Here is a 20,698-nt window from a genome sequence, read left to right as displayed (position 1 = left end):
TGTGTCGTCATATTGATGAATTCCAAGTGTTTCTTCTATTTGCAGTGCGTTAAGCTCACTTTTATCCGTACATTGAAAAGATGGGGCTCCCAAAAATCTTTTGGGAGCCTCAGAAGTCCCAAAAGATGATATTTTTTATTTTGTGCGCACAGGATAAATGAGTTGTGCAGACAGAGTTAATATTTGTGTGGTAAAGACATGACTGGATGCTTTGAAGACAACAATATTTGCGTGTGTTTTCTTAATTTGCAGTGCATTAAGCTCTCTCTGCCACCGTACTTTCTCCATCACTGACACTGAGTCTTAAGGTGACTGCCTGATTAAATAAATAATAAATAAACATCAAAAATCATCATAAAAAGATCATCATCACAGATCCACATCAGTGTGTATGGTCCAAGGAGCAGAACCCTGTCCTCACACAAACTCCTGCTTCACAGCCTCCTTAAATATCTGCAGTGCAGTTCCCCTCTTCCGCCTCTAGGGTGTGACAGCAAGTTCATCAACAGTTCCATGGCACTTCTTTTTAATGACAAAGAAGAAGTTTCAGATTTTGGGGGGTGTGGGGGGGCTGGCCTGTGTTTTCTTGTGGGGTCTCCGTCTGGACGCGGAGCAGCAGGAGCACAACACCCGGACCCGGAGCCTCCACGTCGCGGGGAAAAACCGGCCAAATCACGGCGGGCGGAGGGAGCGCTTGCCCCCCGCGGAGGAAGAAGAACAAGCCGCTATCCACCCTCCAGCTCCGGGGTCACCGGGCACCACACTACCGCCGCTAGCCTCGACTCCTCCGCGGGTCCGGGGGGCTCCGGCAGGGGCAGCTGGGGGCGGGGGGACACCCGGGGACACCGAGGAGCGAGACGACCGCACGCCGAGAGGAGGGGGCTGGAAGTCTGATACCCAAGCCGGAGAGAGGGGCCCGCCGGGTTGGACCACTGCACCCCGGACTAGCTAGCTGTGGACCCCGCGCTGCTAAGTTAATGGGATGGAGCCGGGACCGTCTGGCGATGGTAGGTTTCTGATTTATACTCCAGTATGAACCGGTGGCTGCAGGTAGAGACTGCGGGGTTAGAGGCTCCGGAGCCCGGCCTTAGCATCGGGGTGTGGGGGTACGTGCAAGGGTGCTCGGTGACACCCGTGGGCCGGGGAGGGGGGAGATGGAGGCGGACACGGTCCTCCGTCTGGACCGTGTCCGGAGCCCGGACCGAGTCCCCAGCCTGGACCGTGTCCCCAGCCCGGACCGTGTCCTCAGCCTGGACCGAGTCTCCAGGCTGGACCGTGTTCTGAGCCCGGACCGAGTCCCCAGCCTGGACCGTGTCCGGAGCCTGGACCGTGTCCGGAGCCTGGACCGTGTCCTCAGCCTGGACCGTTATCTCATCCCGGACCGTGTCCTCAGCCTGGATCGTGTCCTCAGCCTGGACCGCGTCCTGAGCCTGGACCGTGTCCCCAGCGTGGACCGTGTCCCCAGCCCGGAGCGTGTCTCCAGCCCGGACCGTGTCCCTAGCCCGGACCGTGTCCTCAGCCCGGACCGTGTCCTCACCCTGGACCGTGTCCTCAGCCCGGACCGTGTCCACAGCCTGGACCGTGTCCTCAACCCGGACCGTGTCCACAGCCTGGACCGTGTCCTCAGCCTGGACCGTGTCCTCAGCCTGGACCGTGTCCCCAGCCTGGACCGAGTCCCCAGCCTGGACCGTGTCCCCAGCCTGGACCGAGTCCCTCCCGGGGGCAGGGAGGTCGTGGGAATCTCCGGCACCAGGGACGAGGTTAACCCTCCTTCCAGCTGCTGGGCTGCAGCCTATCTATGACAGATATTAAACATCTGTAATCCAGAGACGCACAGTGGGGACACGAGCATCCAGGCCCCGACAACCGAGGAGACAGATGCATTATTTATTAATGTGGAATCAGCAATAAGCATCAGTTGAGGTGTGCTCACATCTGCGGCTGGATTTCACAAACCCTGGGTTTCAGGTTTGAGTTGAAGTGAGCTCTGCAGCCTCTGTGCAGGTTTAAGATTCAGTTATCATTTATCACATTTAATAAAACAGTCTGTGCAGAGTCTGACTTCATGCCCAGGTCTGAAGTCCAGCCTGTCGTGGGACAATAGTGGACCTTGGCATTCATAAAGCAGCGTATGATCTTTGGAAGGGTTTATGTGTTGCATGCAGATGTTCTGATCTCTGGATGTGTCCAGGTTGTCTTTATCTGCAGATTGAAGTCACACATGTTGTTCCAGATATTGAACCTTGAATCCAGTTGAATAGGTTCACACTTTGAAGATTCATCACACATTGAATCTTCAAAGTGTGATGATTCAATGAGCTTGTTTTCCAGGACTGATCTGATTGCCATGTTTAGCTCATCATGGTCAACAGCCAATCACACAGAGAGCCAGCTGGTCCGGCTGAAACAATTGATGCATAATTGGTTCTTCCTTCTCTTTCATGTGCTTGACCTGTTGTGACCTCCTAATGAGGGACAGAGTAAATATCCACTGCTGCTGTGTATTTTTAAATTGTAAATGGTTTAATTAGTGTGGTGGATTTCCTTTGATTTTCAATGTGTTCATACATTTTGAGCCCAGAAGTTATCATCCTCAAGCATCAGCAACACTTGCTGTTACTGTCAAAATGTACTTGTACTGTCTTTTTGGAAATTATTCAATATTTGTTGTACTGCAAAGCTTATAAAAGTATCATGGATTAGGTAACTTTGCCAATTGGCTGCTTAAGAACCAAAAAACAAGAAAGTACACAAAAATAATGCTCCAAATAAAATATTAACTTAGTCATTCCCGTGAGATTTGGGCTTATTACGTGTTACATCATCGCAAAGTCAGTAAACAGTGAGTGTGGTGGTCGTTGGTGTTGTGATGCCTCACCAAAGCTCTGATTTAAGTCTTACCGCCTTGGAAACACTGCTATTGTCTCGGTCTGTGTGAGAGCGCTGGCGCTGCTTCTCACCATCTGCCTCCACTGGCACGAGCGTGAAGTGTGTGTCATTGTGTGAGTGAGTGTGCGACCATCGCATCGCACTATACGTGGACATATTCACACACATACAGGCTTTCTTGCACATGGAGTATGTGGTAGACACATGTCCGGTGTCTGAGTTTTAATATGTTCTTCGGATGTGTGATTCTACACAGACTCTGTATTTTCTCGCTTATGTTTCTCTTCCTGTCAGCTTGGCACTTTCTGAAGGTTTAGCATCTATGTGATGGAGTTCTGTGTTTGACCCGAGGATTTCCAGAGCAGCTATTTAAAGCAGGACTTCAAATCCAGGTTGGGATACCCAGGCGCTTTTGCACGATGTGGGAACGTGCTCAGTGTAGGACCCAAAAGGACAAGGTCTCTTCAGCGTGACCACAGTGGCACCCTGCCTCCTCCCGTCTCCTGCAACAGCCCTACACACACACACACACACACACACACACACACACACACACACACACACACACACAGGTCCCCTGATATCCATGACAATACGGTGTTGCCGTGGTGTCTCCATGGTGAGGCTGGGAATGCAGAGGGGGGCCCCCTGTATTTGTGTGTATCAGTGTGTGTTCGCCGTGGCGAGGGCGCTCCCTCTGTCACACACCCATGTTTGTGTGTGTGAGTGTGAGACAGAGGAGCAGGGCAGCTGGGGTCTTTGTTGTGGTGCTGGAGGAGGAGGGCTGTTCTCTGGGGACCCCGAGGTTAAGGCACTGGGCCCCTCTCAGGCAGGAGTCACAGCTAGACTCACATCCAGCACCCAGACCAGGACCCCCTCTCCAACTGGCTCACACCTGTTTTTGAGACATTAAAGACACCGATGGTCAATTTGTTTATAGAATGTGGAGGGAAAAAGTTATTGAAATGAAGTTGTCATGATTCCCTCAGCATATTGTGTTTGTCATATTAACAGTTCAAAACCCAAAGATCTTAAATTTAGGATATCCACGTTTAGTCAATACTGGGATAAGCCAATATTTGTCATTTTGCTTGTTAAATTAATAAAATGATTAATGATAACCATGATTTTCGTGGAATGAACTTATCTTTTGATCACTTTGTGTAGATTTTCTATGAATGAATATCTGTTAATGATATGCAAAGAAGCATTTTTCTAATGTATTCTTTATCTTCCCTCCCACCCCTCCCACCCCTTGTCCATCCTCGTTTGACCTAATCTGCTCATTCTTCCTCCGTTTTGCTTTGTCAATCTTGTCCTCCATCACCCCTTATTTCACTTCAACACCTCTCTCTCCCTTTACACCCTCCTCTCCCCCTCTCCTCACACTTTCCAATCTTTCCTCTCCGTGTTCCGTCTGCTCCTGCCACTTACTCCCGTGTCCACCTGTCATGTCCTCCTGGCCCACACTTCCTTCCTGACTTCCGCCCACATTTCCTGTAATCGTTTTTTCCTGCCCCTGATGTTCACATCCACCTCCTTTGCCCTCTCATGCTCAACCGCTCGTTATTTCCTGTGTGCTTGCTTTGCCCTCTCTGCCTCTGCACTTGCGGTTGCCTTCGTGCACACCCACTTTCATTTTCCTCATTCCTGTCGCCATTGTTTTGAACCTCCTCCCCTCTTCTACCTGTCCTTGCCCATGGCTCCCCTTCCTCTGGCTGTCCAGAGCCCATGGGGGACTTCCCCCCACCCCTGCAGCAGGTGTTCCATGCCCCTCGCCGGCCAGGCATGGGCACCGTGGGCAAGCCCATCAAGCTGCTGGCCAACTATTTTGAGGTTGAGATCCCAAAGATGGATGTCCACCACTATGAGGTGGACATTAAGCCCGACAAGTGCCCACGACGAGTCAACAGGTAAGAAAGTCACAGTCAGGCTTTTTCTTGTGTTTTCCGTCTGTGATGTCCCACAAGAAAATCAGTGTGTGTCAGTTGCTATTTGTCATAAGCTGTTATTACCTTGTGGCAGCAAAGCATGAATTTAAAAAAGTCAACAAGCAACTGAAATGTCTGCTTTGTTTGAGATTGGATAATAAAAGCCCAACAGCCACTTGGAGTCACTGTGATGTCAGTCGTTCAGGAGGCGGCAGCCACAGCGTTCATCAACATCTACAGTTCAGCAATTACACATTTAAATACTGTGTAATTCTTTGAAATTATTTATTTGTTTTCACGGGTTGATTGCCACGTTTTATGTTGGGGAAATAAAAAGTGGAGTTCTTAAACAGAGGAGTCTTACTCATTTATTACTCATAGGTAGGGAGGTGCAGTGTCAGTAGAAGTAACTTGCTCAAATCAGAGGAAAATAGCCTGAACCTTTTGACTTGCTCCACATATTTTAAGTCGTATCTTCCAGTCTTCATGTTACAGTATATACACGGCTCAATATGGAAGGTTAATCTTCTGTGTAAATCAAACCAAGTCCATGAATCAGTTCAGAATCAGGCAAAATAAGTACGTATGATATTCAGATCATGTTAAGCAGCAGGAATCCATCTCCTCCAGAAGTAGCTGCACTGAAATGACTGGACTGAGCAGATGGTGGAGTTAGAAGTGAATCCCATGCCTCTTTTATACAGATATCCCACTATGTTGTCACCAAGAGGACCAATCATTATACAACCTATGCTTGTTTACACTGAACAAAACAATCCAGCACACTGCCATCCCAGTGTGTAATGTTTAGTAGAGCTCGACGACATACTAGTTAGCCAATACAAGCCTTTCACTGACATATCATCAGTCGATATGAAAATGTTTGATGAGATAACATGCTTAAGTTAGGAAATTGGAGGCACGATGTCAAACACAACAATGTCCAACAACTTTCCTTTTACACAGATGCCGAAATGCCTTCGTGACTCTGTTTAGTTTAGCACAGATTGCAGAGGCGCAACATTCAGCACAATTCAATTTCCCAGCTGTTACAAACTTAAAACAAAAAAGAGCTGTCACTATTAGGATCTGTCACATTTATTGCTGTAAACCAGCGAACAAACTGCACATAAACATATATTAAAACATTCAGAGGGGGGGGGGGGGTGTTCTGTCTGCTTTGATGGCTTTGGTCACGGCTCTCCAGAAAGCCTATTCCTCTTAAAACCACAAAGAGAGACTGTCTTGTCTGCCTGTGAAGGAAAAGGGGCGACAGGCCACAAAGTGGATGTTTCATCATATTTGATTGAGGAGATCTCATCTTTTCTCAAAGTCATGACTGTCATCTTTACTCATCTTTATCTGCTCTTGATTCTGAACAGAAGTTGCAGTGTCTTGTTGTGATTGTCTTTGTGGCTTTTCGAACGGGGGCTAGTGGATCATCTCTTATGATCATTTTAAGCTCGAGAAAGTCAGGATGGAATGGAGAGAAATCTGTCTTTTAATATAGATAACCTTGATAGACTTTTATTACAAAGGTACACCTGCTTCAGTAGCATCTGGGTATTTGAAGCCAGATGTTATGAGAACTTGCTGTGGCCATGACTGTTGAAGAGTTCATTCAGACGAAGGCAGTTTTAATAAATGAGACGTTGAATCTCTTTTTGCGTGTTTCCTCAAGTGAAATTAATTACCCAAACTCTGAAAGAAACAACTTAACATAATTTATCTTTGTCCGCTAAAACAGCGTTGACCCTTTACTTGTGTCCTCAAACAATCTGTTGTCGAAAGCCTTGCCGATCTCAGCAGTGATTGTCCGGAGTTCCCTCGGGCAGAGTCCTTGAGCTTCACTCTCTTACTAATTGCCAAGTTTGTGAACAGAAACAAATGAAGCACAGCCGTAATATTTGTATTTGCTAACACACAGGCCTCAGACAACTTGAAATTTGAAAGAAGAATCTCTGAAATTTGCATGTGTTGGAGCCATATTCTCTAACACATTCAGAGAGGGTCTTTGAGCTTCACTCTCTTTTAGCTTTAATGTTTTGGACAAAGGGTCCAAGAAGGCATGCAAAGGTCGAGCCCTTTGACCTTTCCCTTTTCAGAGGACTCCTCATCCCCCAAACTCGTATGAAGGCCAAGGCACCGTGCGCTGAAAGGTGGCCCGCCACCCACACCCTCTCTCCCTTTGTCCTTGCCTTCCCCCCATGACCATGAAATATTGCACCCACCAGCTGTATCCTCCTCGATCAATATCCCGTCATCTGAAGAACGTCCCCCCTCTCATCCGATCACAATAGAGCATCTTGATCAGGCAATGGGCTTCATTGACAGAGTATTGTGTTGATGTGTTTTTCCCCCTACAGGGAGGTGGTTGAGTACATGGTGCAACACTTCAAGCCCCAGCTCTTTGGCGACAGGAAGCCGGTGTATGACGGCAAGAAGAACATCTACACGGTGCTACCACTTCCAATCGGGAGTGAGAAGGTGAGGGTTTGCAGGGGATTCATTGAACGCTGTTACACAACCAGACAATAAGCACCAACAAATCTCCCCTCAGGGATCAATACATTCTCTCCCATGCCCTGTTTGGAAGAATTAGAGTTTCTCTTGTGGAGGGAGTGAATAGCATGCACAATTTACTGTTTTCCATTAACTGCATGTCGACCGTTTAAAGAGTAAACGTACTCTCTAGTGTGAGACTTTTAGTTTTAAGGTTTAAGACGAATAAAACAAGATCGATCTTATCTTAATTATATATTTTAAAGATGTATACTTATGGGAATACATTTATTTGCTGTCGTGCAGAGATTAAATCAGGAAGATCTATGCAACCTTAATATCCGTCTTGTAATTGTGTCACAGACAGAAGCCAATTAGCTCAGGTTAGCATAAATACTGGAAATGACAAGACTTTGAGAAGATATAAGAAGGCACATTGTCCACTTTAAAACGGCAACTTGTTTTTTTTTTACACACTAGTCTTTGTACCATGAACCGTAGCATGACATTACAGTACATACAGTCATATATTGCAACTCAAATAGGTGTGGAGGTAAAAATCAGGCTGGCTTATGTGTTGTTGAAATGTCAGGAACAGGTAACCAGGCTAAAAACTTCCTTCTTGTAAAAAGCAATTAAACCACACAGCCAGATGTTTTTTATTCTATCGACGTTACTGTTCTCCTCCTGCAGTTGTTGTTCCTCATCGCTTCTCTCTGTTTCTGTCCTCCGTCTCTCCAGGTGGATTTTGAGGTGACCATCCCAGGTGAGGGTAAGGACCGAATCTTCAAGGTGTCCATCCGTTGGCTGGCCAAGGTTTCATGGCGCCTGCTGCAGGAGACTCTGGTCAGTGGCCGCCTGCAGGTCCCCCTCGACTCAGTTCAAGCCCTGGACGTGGCCATGCGCCACCTGGCCTCTATGAGGTAAAGGAAACCTACTGTTGTACCCACACCTGTGGAAAACATACTTACACTGAATGGATGCATGTCTTAAAAGGACTGGGGCAAGATACTGAACCCCAAATTGCCCCTTATAGAAAAAACTGTATAGATGGATGCACTGTATGAATGTGTGTGTATGGCAAAAACCTGAGTGGTCATCAAGCCTAGAAAAGTGCTAAATAAACACATTTAGACCATTGACTGGAATAATCAAATTTTTGAGAATTGGTGACCAATCAGCTGACTCAGGTTTGTTACAGGATTGTTACATTCACTTGCATCAGACTTCTTAGCTCCAGGGGTCAGAGTCACCAAACAAAAGATGCTTGTTAGCTGAGACATGAGTGTCCTCTGAACAATGCTGGGCAGGGTAATAATGATAACTGGCTCCAGGACTTGACCTGAAAATGGTCCAATAGGAAAAACAGAAATTCACAGATGTTTACCCGAACACATTTGATCGAGAAAGCTCTGTCCTTAAGTCAAGTTTGAGTATTTTCCATTCAGGTTTTCTTGTTTTTTAAATGGTTACCAGGTGATGACTTATCCTGATACCTCCTACATGAGACATAAGCTTTACTCAACATGAAGTCACTCTGAAGTCAATGTATTAATTCAGTGAAGTCACCCTCCGCGTTCATTAATTTCATCTTCTCCCCTCTACCTCCTCTAATTAGGTACACTCCAGTGGGCCGCTCATTTTTCTCCCCACCTGAAGGATACTACCACCCACTGGGTGGGGGGAGGGAAGTCTGGTTTGGCTTCCACCAATCTGTGCGCCCCGCCATGTGGAAGATGATGCTCAACATTGATGGTGAGTCACTAAGGACAAGCTCACCAGAGAGTGTGTGAGGTCACTCAGTGATCTCAGTGTGGGATTGTTTCCTGACATTGCATGACTAGGCAGGAACTGTGGTACAGAAATGCTGAAAAGTCAAATTTTACACAAAGCAGATGTGAAATGTCTCTTGGTCTCCTTTCTCATAGCTGCTCGTAACATTAGACTCCATATGCATTGAAGTTTTAGGACAATCCCGGTTAAAGGTGTGGACATCCATGCACCTTCTGTCAGGTTTCTCCTTTTCCCTGAACTTATATGTTCTCTGTCTCCCTCTAGTGTCCGCCACGGCCTTCTACAAAGCCCAGCCTGTAATTGAGTTCATGTGTGAGGTTTTGGACATTCGCAACATCGACGAGCAGCCGAAGACTCTCACGGACTCACAGAGGGTTCGGTTCACAAAGGAGATTAAAGGTGCATTGCTGGAGAGTATAAAACTCCCAGATGTCGCTAATCAAATCATATTTGCTTACTTTACTCCTGGCATTTCAAAACACCTCCCCATATCTTGTTTGTTAAACATTATATTTGCATTTTGATTTTTTACTTTGTGAGTGTGATGATTCCTTTTCTTCTAACAATTTCATTTGCTTCCTTTGTCACTATGAGTTAATTCTTGTGTACCCGGCTTGGTGTTGGCAGGCTTGAAGGTGGAGGTGACACACTGCGGCCAAATGAAGAGAAAATATCGCGTCTGCAATGTCACCCGACGTCCTGCCAGCCATCAGACGTAAGTCAACAGACGGCAGTAAATTCAGTTTATTACAGTAATCTGGCAGATTCGTCTGCTAATACAAAAACCACATGCTGGACTGACGTACATGTCCTGAATAGACATCTTTAATACATTAGTTTTGGAGTCTGAAGAGTTGTGTCCTTTTCTTTTGGATGTATAATAATTTATGTTTGTCTTTCTTTTTGACAGGTTTCCCCTCCAGCTCGAAAATGGGCAGACCGTAGAATGTACAGTGGCCCAGTACTTCAAGCAGAAGTACAATCTGCAGCTCAAGTACCCCCACCTGCCCTGTCTGCAGGTGGGCCAGGAGCAGAAGCACACCTACCTGCCCCTGGAGGTGAGGAAGTCCAAGGATGATTCAATTTCTACTGTTTAAACACTTAACCCACCATCTTGTGTTCATATGTTATCATTAGTAGCAGCATTAGTGCATGTGAATCACCAGTGACTTCACCCTAATGAATTGAGATTTACGTGTTCCAGGTTTGTAACATTGTAGCAGGTCAGCGATGCATCAAGAAGCTGACGGATAACCAGACCTCCACTATGATCAAAGCCACAGCTCGCTCTGCGCCCGACAGACAAGAGGAGATCAGCCGGCTGGTGAGTTGTTCAGAAATAATTGAGCCGAGTCATTTTTTAGTGTCTAAGTCACAAAAAGCAGCGACATATGAACGATGACCTTCTCTGTCCACAGATGAAGAATGCCAACTTCAACCTGGACCCGTACATCCAGGAGTTTGGGATCAAGGTGAAAGATGAGATGGCTGAAGTGACGGGCAGAGTGCTGCCGGCCCCTATCCTGCAGTATGGAGGACGGGTAAAAAACAAAAAACAATTTATCAGCTTAAAAGATCAATTTGTGAGTTAAAAGAAATCACTCAAAAGTGTGTTTGCTGTAGCTCTGACCTGAATTCTCTTCTCTGCACAGAATCGTGCCATAGCTACCCCCAACCAGGGAGTGTGGGACATGAGAGGGAAGCAGTTTTACAACGGCATCGAGATCAAAGTTTGGGCGATCGCCTGCTTTGCCCCCCAGAAACAGTGCAGAGAGGAGGTGCTCAAGTAAGGACTAATGAGCAGTGAGATTTCATTCTGTGAAGGGGAATTAAACCCAATTTCCTAAAATGTCTTTTGACTGACTTGTATTTGATCATAGTAAATTAATTCCCCATTTAATTTAACTGTTAACTCTGCAAATTAAGTTTCCTTCTTTCTTTAAAAAGTACATTCTGTTCCAATAACAGTTTTGAGTGTCCTAGCTTTAGCTTACATAGCTCATTAATCTACTCTGGTCTCCTCCCAGGAACTTCACAGACCAGCTGCGTAAGATCTCTAAAGATGCCGGGATGCCAATCCAAGGTCAGCCATGCTTCTGTAAATACGCCCAGGGAGCCGACAGTGTGGAGCCCATGTTCCGACACCTGAAGAACACCTACTCTGGACTGCAGCTCATCATCGTCATCCTGCCGGGAAAAACTCCTGTCTATGGTATTCTATGTTATTTGATATTCAATACAAATAATTAGATAATTAAATAAGAAACTGACTATAATACTTATCAAAGATACACATGAGGAACCAGGAAGACAGATAATCAGAAAGCTGACTTCACTGAATGCTTCCTCTGCTCTTTAGCATCATTGATTTTCTCATCACGTTTCCAAACTGTTGTTTCTAGCGGAGGTGAAGCGTGTGGGAGACACCCTCCTCGGCATGGCCACACAGTGTGTCCAGGTGAAGAACGTGGTGAAGACGTCCCCTCAGACCCTCTCCAACCTCTGCCTCAAGATCAACGTGAAGCTGGGAGGCATCAACAACATCCTGGTGCCTCATCAACGGTGAGATACTGTTCGGCTGCTTTTGAATTAATTTATTCAGCAGGAGAACAACTGGGATAGTCTTGATAACACAACAGTCACACACACAACAGTTGTTTGACCATAGACTGACTATGGAGCAGGACAACGTCACTCCTCCCCTGAAGTCAAAGTATCCATATATGTTACACCCTTTATCTTATACAGGTAATTTTTAAGTGGCTCTTGCAAATAACACTTAAGTTGGTGAAACTGTCTATAATCGGTGTCCATGAACAACAACTTCCCCTTAGAATTCAAGTGAAAGCTCTCAATGTTCCCCTGGATGAACTTAAGTGACCCTGTCTCAGCTCTCGGCCTGTAATGACATTATAACAACCCTGCACTGTCTTTATGAGCAAGTGTAAATTGCATCCTCCTCCTCCATTTGCACTCACAGGTCAGCAGTGTTCCAGCAGCCGGTTATCTTCCTGGGAGCGGACGTCACGCACCCCCCGGCTGGAGATGGCAAGAAGCCCTCCATTACTGCTGTGAGTCTCAGAAATAACGCCTTCATTTAACTGCACCAGTTGACCTTGAACACAATCTCAGGAAAAGGAGGGGAATGAATTATCGTGCGTTACACAGACCAAGGCCATTCGTCAAATGTGGGTTTGCATGTTCACAGCTTGGGTGGGTGTAGTGAAGTGTTTTTGTTCTGGTAACTTCTGAAGGGCATTTCTCATGATTCCTACTTATTTTTAGACGTACAACAGATTTGACGCTGAAGAAATGTTTTACAAAGTGGATTTGGGTTTGCTGTTTATCACAGTTACTGGAGCCAGATAATCCAGATTTGGTCTAAATGGACAGACACACCTTAAGTTCCAGGAAACGTTTTTTACCCCCCAAAACGTCCCGGCTTATGAAAGTACAGCTTGCTCCACTGAAAAAATGTAATTATTGGAATTTTAGGCCTAAAAAGACTTAAATATATGAAAATGTGACATGCCGAGAACTTAATTTTTTAGTTTTTTAACATTAATTTAACGCTAGTTCCACCGTGCTTACCAAATGGGTATCTACCTTATTACCTTATCATCAATTACGGGAAGTGTTTCTGTAATTCTGGGACTCTGATTCCCGGAAGGGTCGTAGATGACACAGGTCATAAATTGAATTTATTATGGCCTTTAAACAAATCTTAAATTGAACTTGTTGAAACCTTTTTTTTTTCTTTAACACAAGCACCTTAATGCGTTTGTCTGCCACTCAGATCAACCAGCAAGTCAAAGTAATGCATTGATTTGCATCGCAGAATTGATCAACATGAATATCAGGCACGTTCTGTCCACAGCTTTTGCATCTCACAGATGACTACAAATCTCTATACACACACTAAATCTGGTGAACAGTTGCCTTCATGATCAATGGATTTGAACCATGGTGGCTCTTTTTCAACCCATTTCAAAGCCATAAAAGACTTGTTGCACCTGTTCAGAAGTGTACCATTGAAAAGTATAGTAAAGTGTGGCTGGATTCAACACTTCTTTCATAGCCATTTAAAAAAAACTCCATCAAGGACATGTAAATTATGTAAATGACCTCAGGATGTCGTAGGAAAACAAACACACATGGTTGGTTGAGGTTGCTTGGCAACAGTGGCACCGGGTAGCGCTGGTAAAGAAGAATCCTATAAAGCAATAAATGACGTGTTTGAAAGAGAAGAGCTTTATCATCTTTAATCTCTCATGACATTTAGCTCACATATTATTTATAGCCTGTTTTTAGTTTGACTGTTAACATGAATGTAAGTTAGAAATGGACAAACAGTCGTATGGATTTTTACTGAATTCATCACCTTGGGCACTGGGATACATTTTGAGATTTTCATTAAACAATCATTATATGTAGCCCTAATTTACTGGTTTAAAAGGTATTACAGGCTGTTCATAACAAAACAGATATGTTATATTGTAGAGCTGTTGAAATGTTTTCCATGATCAACATTTCAAAACACCGACTCACACCTTTTCTGATTAATTCTATTTGTGCTCAAGGCCCCACCGACGTCGTGCTTTGAAAGTCTGAATCATTAGAAACGTCTGTATTCATTTTTATTTTCGTCCACAATAACTGAGGCTGAACAAAAGCAAAAAGTAACGAGATGCTGCTGAGCTCATCACTGACTCGTGTTCAAAAAGGAAATGACGTCAACCCCCGTCTGCCCTTGACCTCAGCTCAGCTGTGGTTGGCTGTGTTGTTGCCTAGCAATTATGACAAACGCTTGAGTCACGCGTCGAGAGGAACCGGCGGAGGAGAGCGGGTTCGTCTCGATCCTCGTGACTGAGGAGAAAACTGGTGAAAAGTGATGATTACAGAGGAGAGATTTGAAGGAAGAAATAGAAAAGGTTGATGCTGAGCCTGCCACACTTTCTGCTTGCAGCCTCTAGGGGAAGCTCACATACAAAAATAATACATATTAGGAAAAACAAATGGTAAAACTGAGAGTACAGTGAGAGCTTTCCAGTTAAAATGATGTTAATCCACACCCGATCAAAGTATATTAATTTTGTATATTCTTCTTCTCAGCAGCCTATTTTGTTGTTTCTCCTGGACAGAGCCTGTTGGTTTATTTGGAGAAAATACCAACTTATTGTGTCCAGTGGCACAAATATTTCCCTTTATGTTCCCAGTAGGAATCAAATCACTGATCCTGACTATGCCTCTTTCCTCTCTCTCCCAGGTGGTAGGCAGTATGGATGCTCATCCCAGCAGATACTGTGCCACAGTGCGAGTCCAGAGACCCAGGCAGGAGATCATTGAAGACTTGTCTTACATGGTGAAAGAGCTTCTAATTCAGTTCTACAAGTCGACTCGCTTCAAGCCCACCAGGATCATCTTCTACAGGGATGGCGTTCCTGAGGGACAGCTGCCACAGGTATATGTGGTGTTTTTTTATCCTTTTTATTCTTTCATTTAGTGATAGATGCTATATAAAAACTCGTCATAAGTGCTAATAAAGAATTATCTTGTGTAGATTCTTCATTATGAGCTCCTGGCCATCAGAGACGCCTGCATCAAGCTGGAGAAAGACTATCAGCCAGGCATAACCTACATCGTGGTGCAGAAACGCCACCACACACGACTCTTCTGTGCTGACAAGTCTGAAAGAGTGAGCGTTTCATCCTTTACACAAATTGTACTCGTAAAACAAATCGTGTTTTCTTTCGATTGATAATTGTAACCCTGCCTCTTCTTTTGATAGATTGGGAAGAGTGGGAACATTCCTGCAGGGACGACAGTGGACACCAGCATCACTCATCCCTTTGAGTTTGACTTCTACCTGTGCAGCCATGCAGGCATACAGGTAATAACAGAAACAAAATGCTTCCCTGCTCGTGGGTAATTGCATTTTTTCGAATTCACAGAATAGACAATAAGAAGAATTCCCATGTCTCCAAATACCTCACATCATGTCCCTTCTCCGTCTGTCTCTAGGGAACCAGCCGGCCGTCTCATTACTACGTCCTCTGGGACGACAATCGTTTCACGGCTGACGAGTTGCAGATTCTAACCTACCAGTTGTGCCACACATATGTGCGTTGTACCCGCTCAGTGTCCATCCCTGCTCCAGCCTACTATGCTCGTCTTGTGGCCTTCCGTGCCCGCTACCACCTGGTGGACAAAGAACATGACAGGTTAGTGTGGGTGAGAACGATGTAAAGGCTTTCTCTCACTTTGAGAGACTGTGGTTCCCATATGTGGTCCCCTGAATTCTTACAACCCACAGGACTTGGATCCTTTTCATCCTATTTGTTCTTTTTATCACAAATATATTTAACAAAAGTAAATTAATTCTACAACATTGCCTGTTTATGAAGTTGAGGTTTGAACCATGTGTTATCTGTGACTTTATTTCTATATTCTCACGTGAAGAGTAGCTGATCTTTTGCTCTGCATTTTCTTCCCTTGTGGTCTCTGCAGTGGCGAGGGCAGCCACGTGTCCGGTCAGAGTAACGGTCGGGACCCCCAGGCGCTGGCCAAGGCTGTTCAGATCCACCACGACACCCTGAGGACCATGTACTTTGCCTGAGCTTCACCCACCATCACAACCATCAACCCCTCCCACCTCATTTCTACCTGAGTGGGCAGACGGCCCACCACCACCTCATCCCCATCCCTTATTCCCAATGACTGCCCACTACACACACACACACTCCACAGACCTGCCAGTCAATCCCCCAAATCCAAGAAACGTAAAGCCCTTCACCTGTAGAACACAGGCAGACTCAGCAGCCCTCACGCACTCAAAAGGTTATGAATATTATTATTGTTATTTTGTTCTTTTTACTTCTCCAGGACTCTATTGCTCTTTTTATGTTGAATTTTTAAAACGTGGTTATAATTATGTCATTGTATTGCATCGCTACCTTCACAGTCCTTTGTATATAAGTATGCAATACGGATGGGGGGGGAAAATAGGCGATAAAAAGAAAGAAAATCCCAAACACTTTTTAAACTGCCACCACAACGCTGCCTCTTTACCCATCCGAGCGCCGGATACCAGTGTTCCCAGCCCCTGAGTACTGGGATCCTCCAGAGGGGTGGGACTGGGCACGCACACTTCCATGTATCATTTTAACGTTTCCATGAACTACATTCATGTTATTCTTATGTTTTATGAATAATGTTATTTTTTAAATCTGCCTTGAGGAGGTATGGCACATTAGCACTTAGTGTTAGCATGTAGGTGCCACCGGTCCTGCACGTCAGAGTTTGTTAGCACATGTGAGGCTAGCCCGCTGGTCTTCACATTAGCAGAGGCAGAAAGAGCAGGTGTAGCATATCGTAGACACGGGAGGAAAGTTCCTGCCGTGCACTCTGTGCTGGTTAGCCAGTCCCGTAGAGATTTAGCCTTTAGCGGCAAACCTTAGCATAACAGTAGAGGGACCATTTGCATAGAGTGTATCAAATATACTTGCACCCCATGCACCTAAACCAGCATTAGTAACCAGCCAAAAGTGATGCCAACCAATGGAAAAGGGGCACTTAAACAGGAAGATCTTTTATTTCTGTCTTTTAGGATATACGAGGCACTTTTTATTTCCTTATTGTTTTGTTTTTTTACTTCCAAATAGTGAGACTTGTCTCTACTGAGGCTCCACACACACACACACTACGTTGAAGTTTTCACACTCGCACAGCTTTCCATACCAATGGGTAACTAACTAAGGCAATAGGCAACACTTCTCTGTAGATTTGAATACAGGCAAATTCAGTGTGAAGTCTACGATCACTTAAGTGCTGCAGAGCTGAACTCTCATTCAGCGATTGACCTTGTCTCCGATCGTTCTGCACATTCCTCCTCGGATCGGTGGAGATGACGCCGGCTTCCACCCACGCACATCTCCGCTTACCTGTACACAGCATCCCATTTTTATATACAAAGCTCTTTTCCTCTGCAGGCAGTTACAACTCACAGCCTGGATAGCAGAAGCACACCCCCTGCCCCCCCCCTGCCCTCTCTCCCTCTCAGTCTCTCTCTCTCAGCATGTAGAGACCAACCTCTTCAAATGCACTTGTCCCCCTTTTATTTCCCTCCAAAGCCAAACTGTCACTTGTCACCTTTTCCATTGTCACCTCGTCTATTAACTTTCCCTTTGAACCTGCAGCCTCCCCCCCCCCCCGCCCAAATCCCTTAGCTCGTGTCCGCCAATCCCCCCCCCCACGTTGGTGCTCTGTGTGCATGGGCGACACAGATATGGGATTGCTAAATTGGACAGGGCGGGCAACTATGAATTCTTCTTAATACGCCCTGCCTCTACATCTCGTCACTTTCTGGATTAATGAAAAAAAAAAATAATGCATGTAATTATTCTCTGACTGGATATTCTGAGCCACCTTATTTTGGTTTTCTTAGAGGTAGGAGCCTCGTGCTCACCACTGCCTGTCAGTCGTTCTGCCTCGATTGAGTAACGGTTATAAAGACTGGTTTTTCGTTCGTTATTATGATTATGAATATTATGAATATTATGAATATTGTGACTAGTGTCAGAGTGTATCCTCAAGAGGGCACTGTGGAGACGGTCTCAGAATTCCACCTCAGTTGCCCTTTAAGCGCCTCAAATCTTGTCTGATGGTCGGAGCCCCTTTGAGCTGAAAGGGATCAAAAGATAAGAGATCAGATGAGTTTGATTTTTAAAACATGTTTATGAACTTAAATAATCAAAATGCCTTTGTACTGATCCTTCATTGTGTCCAAGGTGATTTGTATATATAAATATATAATAGTAACCTGTCCTGTGTTTTGGCTCACCAGTTGCCGGGCCTTTCACAGTCGGGGTCAGTGTTCCCCTCATTCTGTGCTTAAAAAAAGATAAAAAAAATAATTCAGTCTGATCCCAGATGCAGTTCTTCAGTCACTGAAGCCACAAAGCACCTTGCAAAGGGGGAGACCAAATGGAAGTCGCCCTGGAATTGCATCATGTGGACACAGGAGAGTCCACGTCCTCCACACAGCCTCACTGTCTGACGAAGCAATATTGAAGCCACTGATCAACAACAGTTCTTGTCATAGCACTTCCCAGTAGATTTGAATGAAATGATGCAGAAGCATATTATTTTGGCTCTGTATGTGATAGTATGGGAACTCTGTTGGGGAGGGTTATTTTTTAAAGAAAATAAATTTGTTTTTTATTACTGCTGTGTGTTTTTTTCCTCTTTTAACATTAACTTTTTACTTCTTGACCAGATAACCATTCTAGGATGTTTATTGTGCCTTTACGGACCCTCTCTACATGTGTTACTTTCATTATTTCCCCTAACCCTCAAAAACTAGCCTTTTCTATGAGGCAGATTGACAAAGATCCACTGGTACCAGCTCCAAAGATACAATAAGATAAGAAGTTTACCAGGTTATAGCAACAAAAGGGAATAGTCAAATACACACTTAGTGAAGGTAATCAAGTTAAACAAATACCTGGAGAAATACTAGAAATTGCTAGTTTTCTTTGACAGTGAACCCAACATTTATATGGTTTTATGCTGGCCCCTGGTCAGTTGTCAGCATTTGATAACTTAGACTCAACTTCAATCTACACTCTCAAAAAGTTAAGCTGAAGTGAGAACACGAAATAAATTGACATCAGAACAAATGACATGTTCCCTAAACTTTCAGGTTTGAACATAGACCGTTTATAAAAAAGTGGTTTTAAAACCTGTCACCAAGTATTGTACTTATACTGTAGAAGAGTAAACGTAGGGTTACCACTCGGTATAAACACAATATGATGTGAACAATTTAAACATGTGTAAGTTTGAGTAGGACTAGATCAGTTTTTGTGGGTTTCTTTATGATTTTAAACTTGTGTGGCTTCTGGGTATTTGTTTACTTTGACTTCAGTTTAAATCAAAGTTCAAAAACTTAAAAATGAAGTGGGAACAGGGATTAATTGGACATCAAAGCAGATGACATGTTCCCTAAACTTCCGGGTTCAAATCAGATGTGATGATCCATAGATTCCGGTGTAAGAAATACTTTTAAAACCTGTCAATATGTGCTAGTTTCAGTAGGTTTCTTTGATAATAAACTGATAATTTCATACTTTTCTGGCTGATGGGAAGTTGTCAGCATTTGTTTACTGTGATTTCAGTTCAATATTTGATGTTCAAAAACTTAAAAGTGAAGTGCGAACACGAATTAATTGGACATCAAGGCATATGACATGTTCCCTAAACTTCCAGGTTCAAACCAGATGTGATGATCCATAGATTCCGGTGTAAGAAATACTTAGATGTAGCCTACATGTACTTAGAGAAAAGTAAAACATAGGGTTACCACTGTGTATAAACACAATATAATGTAAAACTGTAAGTTGTGCTAGTTTTTGTAGGTTTCTTTGATAATAACCTTTGATTTCAGTTCAATATTTGATTTTCAAAAACTTAAAAGTGAAGTGCGAACAGGAATTAATTGGACATCAAGGCAGATGACATGTTCCCTAAACTTCCGGGTTCAAACCAGATGTGATAAACCATAGCATCTATGATCCATAGATTCCGGTGTAAGAAATACTTTTAAAACCTGTCACACAGTTATGTATTTAGAGAAAAGTAACCACAGGGTTACCACTGTGTATAAACACAATATAATGTGAAACTGTAAATATGTGCTAGTTTTTGTAGGTTTCTTTGATAATAAACTTTGATTTCAGTTCAACATTTGATTTTCAAAAACTTAAAAATGAAAGTGGGAACAGGAATTAATTGGACATCAAGGCAGATGACATGTTCCCTAAACTTCCGGGTTCAAACCAGATGTGATGATCCATAGATTCTGGTGTAAGACATGTACTTGAGAAAAGTAAAACATAGGGTTACCACTGTGTATAAACACAATATAATGTGAAAATGTAGATATGTGCTAGTTTTTGTAAGTTTCTTTGATAATAATCTTTGATTTCAGTTCAATATTTGATGTTCAAAAACTTAAAAGTGAAGTGCGAACAGGAATTAATTGGACATCAAGGCATATGACATGTTCCCTAAACTTCCAGGTTCAAACCAGATGTGATGATCCATAGATTCCGGTGTAAGAAATACTTAGATGTAGCCTACATGTACTTAGAGAAAAGTAAAACATAGGGTTACCACTGTGTATAAACACAATATAATGTAAAACTGTAAGTTGTGCTAGTTTTTGTAGGTTTCTTTGATAATAACCTTTGATTTCAGTTCAATATTTGATTTTCAAAAACTTAAAAGTGAAGTGCGAACAGGAATTAATTGGACATCAAGGCAGATGACATGTTCCCTAAACTTCCGGGTTCAAACCAGATGTGATAATCCATAGCATCTATGATCCATAGATTCCGGTGTAAGAAATACTTTTAAAACCTGTCACACAGTTATGTATTTAGAGAAAAGTAACCACAGGGTTACCACTGTGTATAAACACAATATAATGTGAAACTGTAAATATGTGCTAGTTTTTGTAGGTTTCTTTGATAATAAACTTTGATTTCAGTTCAACATTTGATTTTCAAAAACTTAAAAATGAA

At 43.9% G+C, this 20,698-nt stretch overlaps 1 protein-coding gene across 1 annotated transcript; it reads left to right on the top strand.

The window, feature by feature from the left end:
- The first annotated feature begins 982 nt into the window (after positions 1-982).
- On the top strand, positions 983-17,175 carry ago1 (argonaute RISC component 1). The gene is made up of 19 exons (XM_061081051.1): positions 983-1,007; positions 4,616-4,802; positions 7,187-7,307; positions 8,064-8,245; positions 8,941-9,077; positions 9,381-9,515; positions 9,744-9,831; positions 10,027-10,174; positions 10,321-10,440; positions 10,535-10,657; positions 10,769-10,902; positions 11,144-11,328; positions 11,519-11,678; positions 12,097-12,187; positions 14,383-14,577; positions 14,677-14,811; positions 14,905-15,006; positions 15,138-15,337; positions 15,624-17,175. Exons 1-19 carry the CDS (start codon positions 983-985, stop codon positions 15,730-15,732), a joined length of 2,577 nt encoding a protein of 858 aa, XP_060937034.1. The 3' UTR covers positions 15,733-17,175.
- The last annotated feature ends 3,523 nt before the right edge of the window (positions 17,176-20,698 follow it).

This window comes from Limanda limanda, chromosome 11 (genome assembly GCF_963576545.1).
Source record: "Limanda limanda chromosome 11, fLimLim1.1, whole genome shotgun sequence".
Classification (NCBI taxonomy): Eukaryota; Metazoa; Chordata; class Actinopteri; order Pleuronectiformes; family Pleuronectidae; genus Limanda; species Limanda limanda.
Note: the sequence above shows the minus strand (reverse complement) of the source record. Positions and strands in the feature narration are given on the sequence as shown.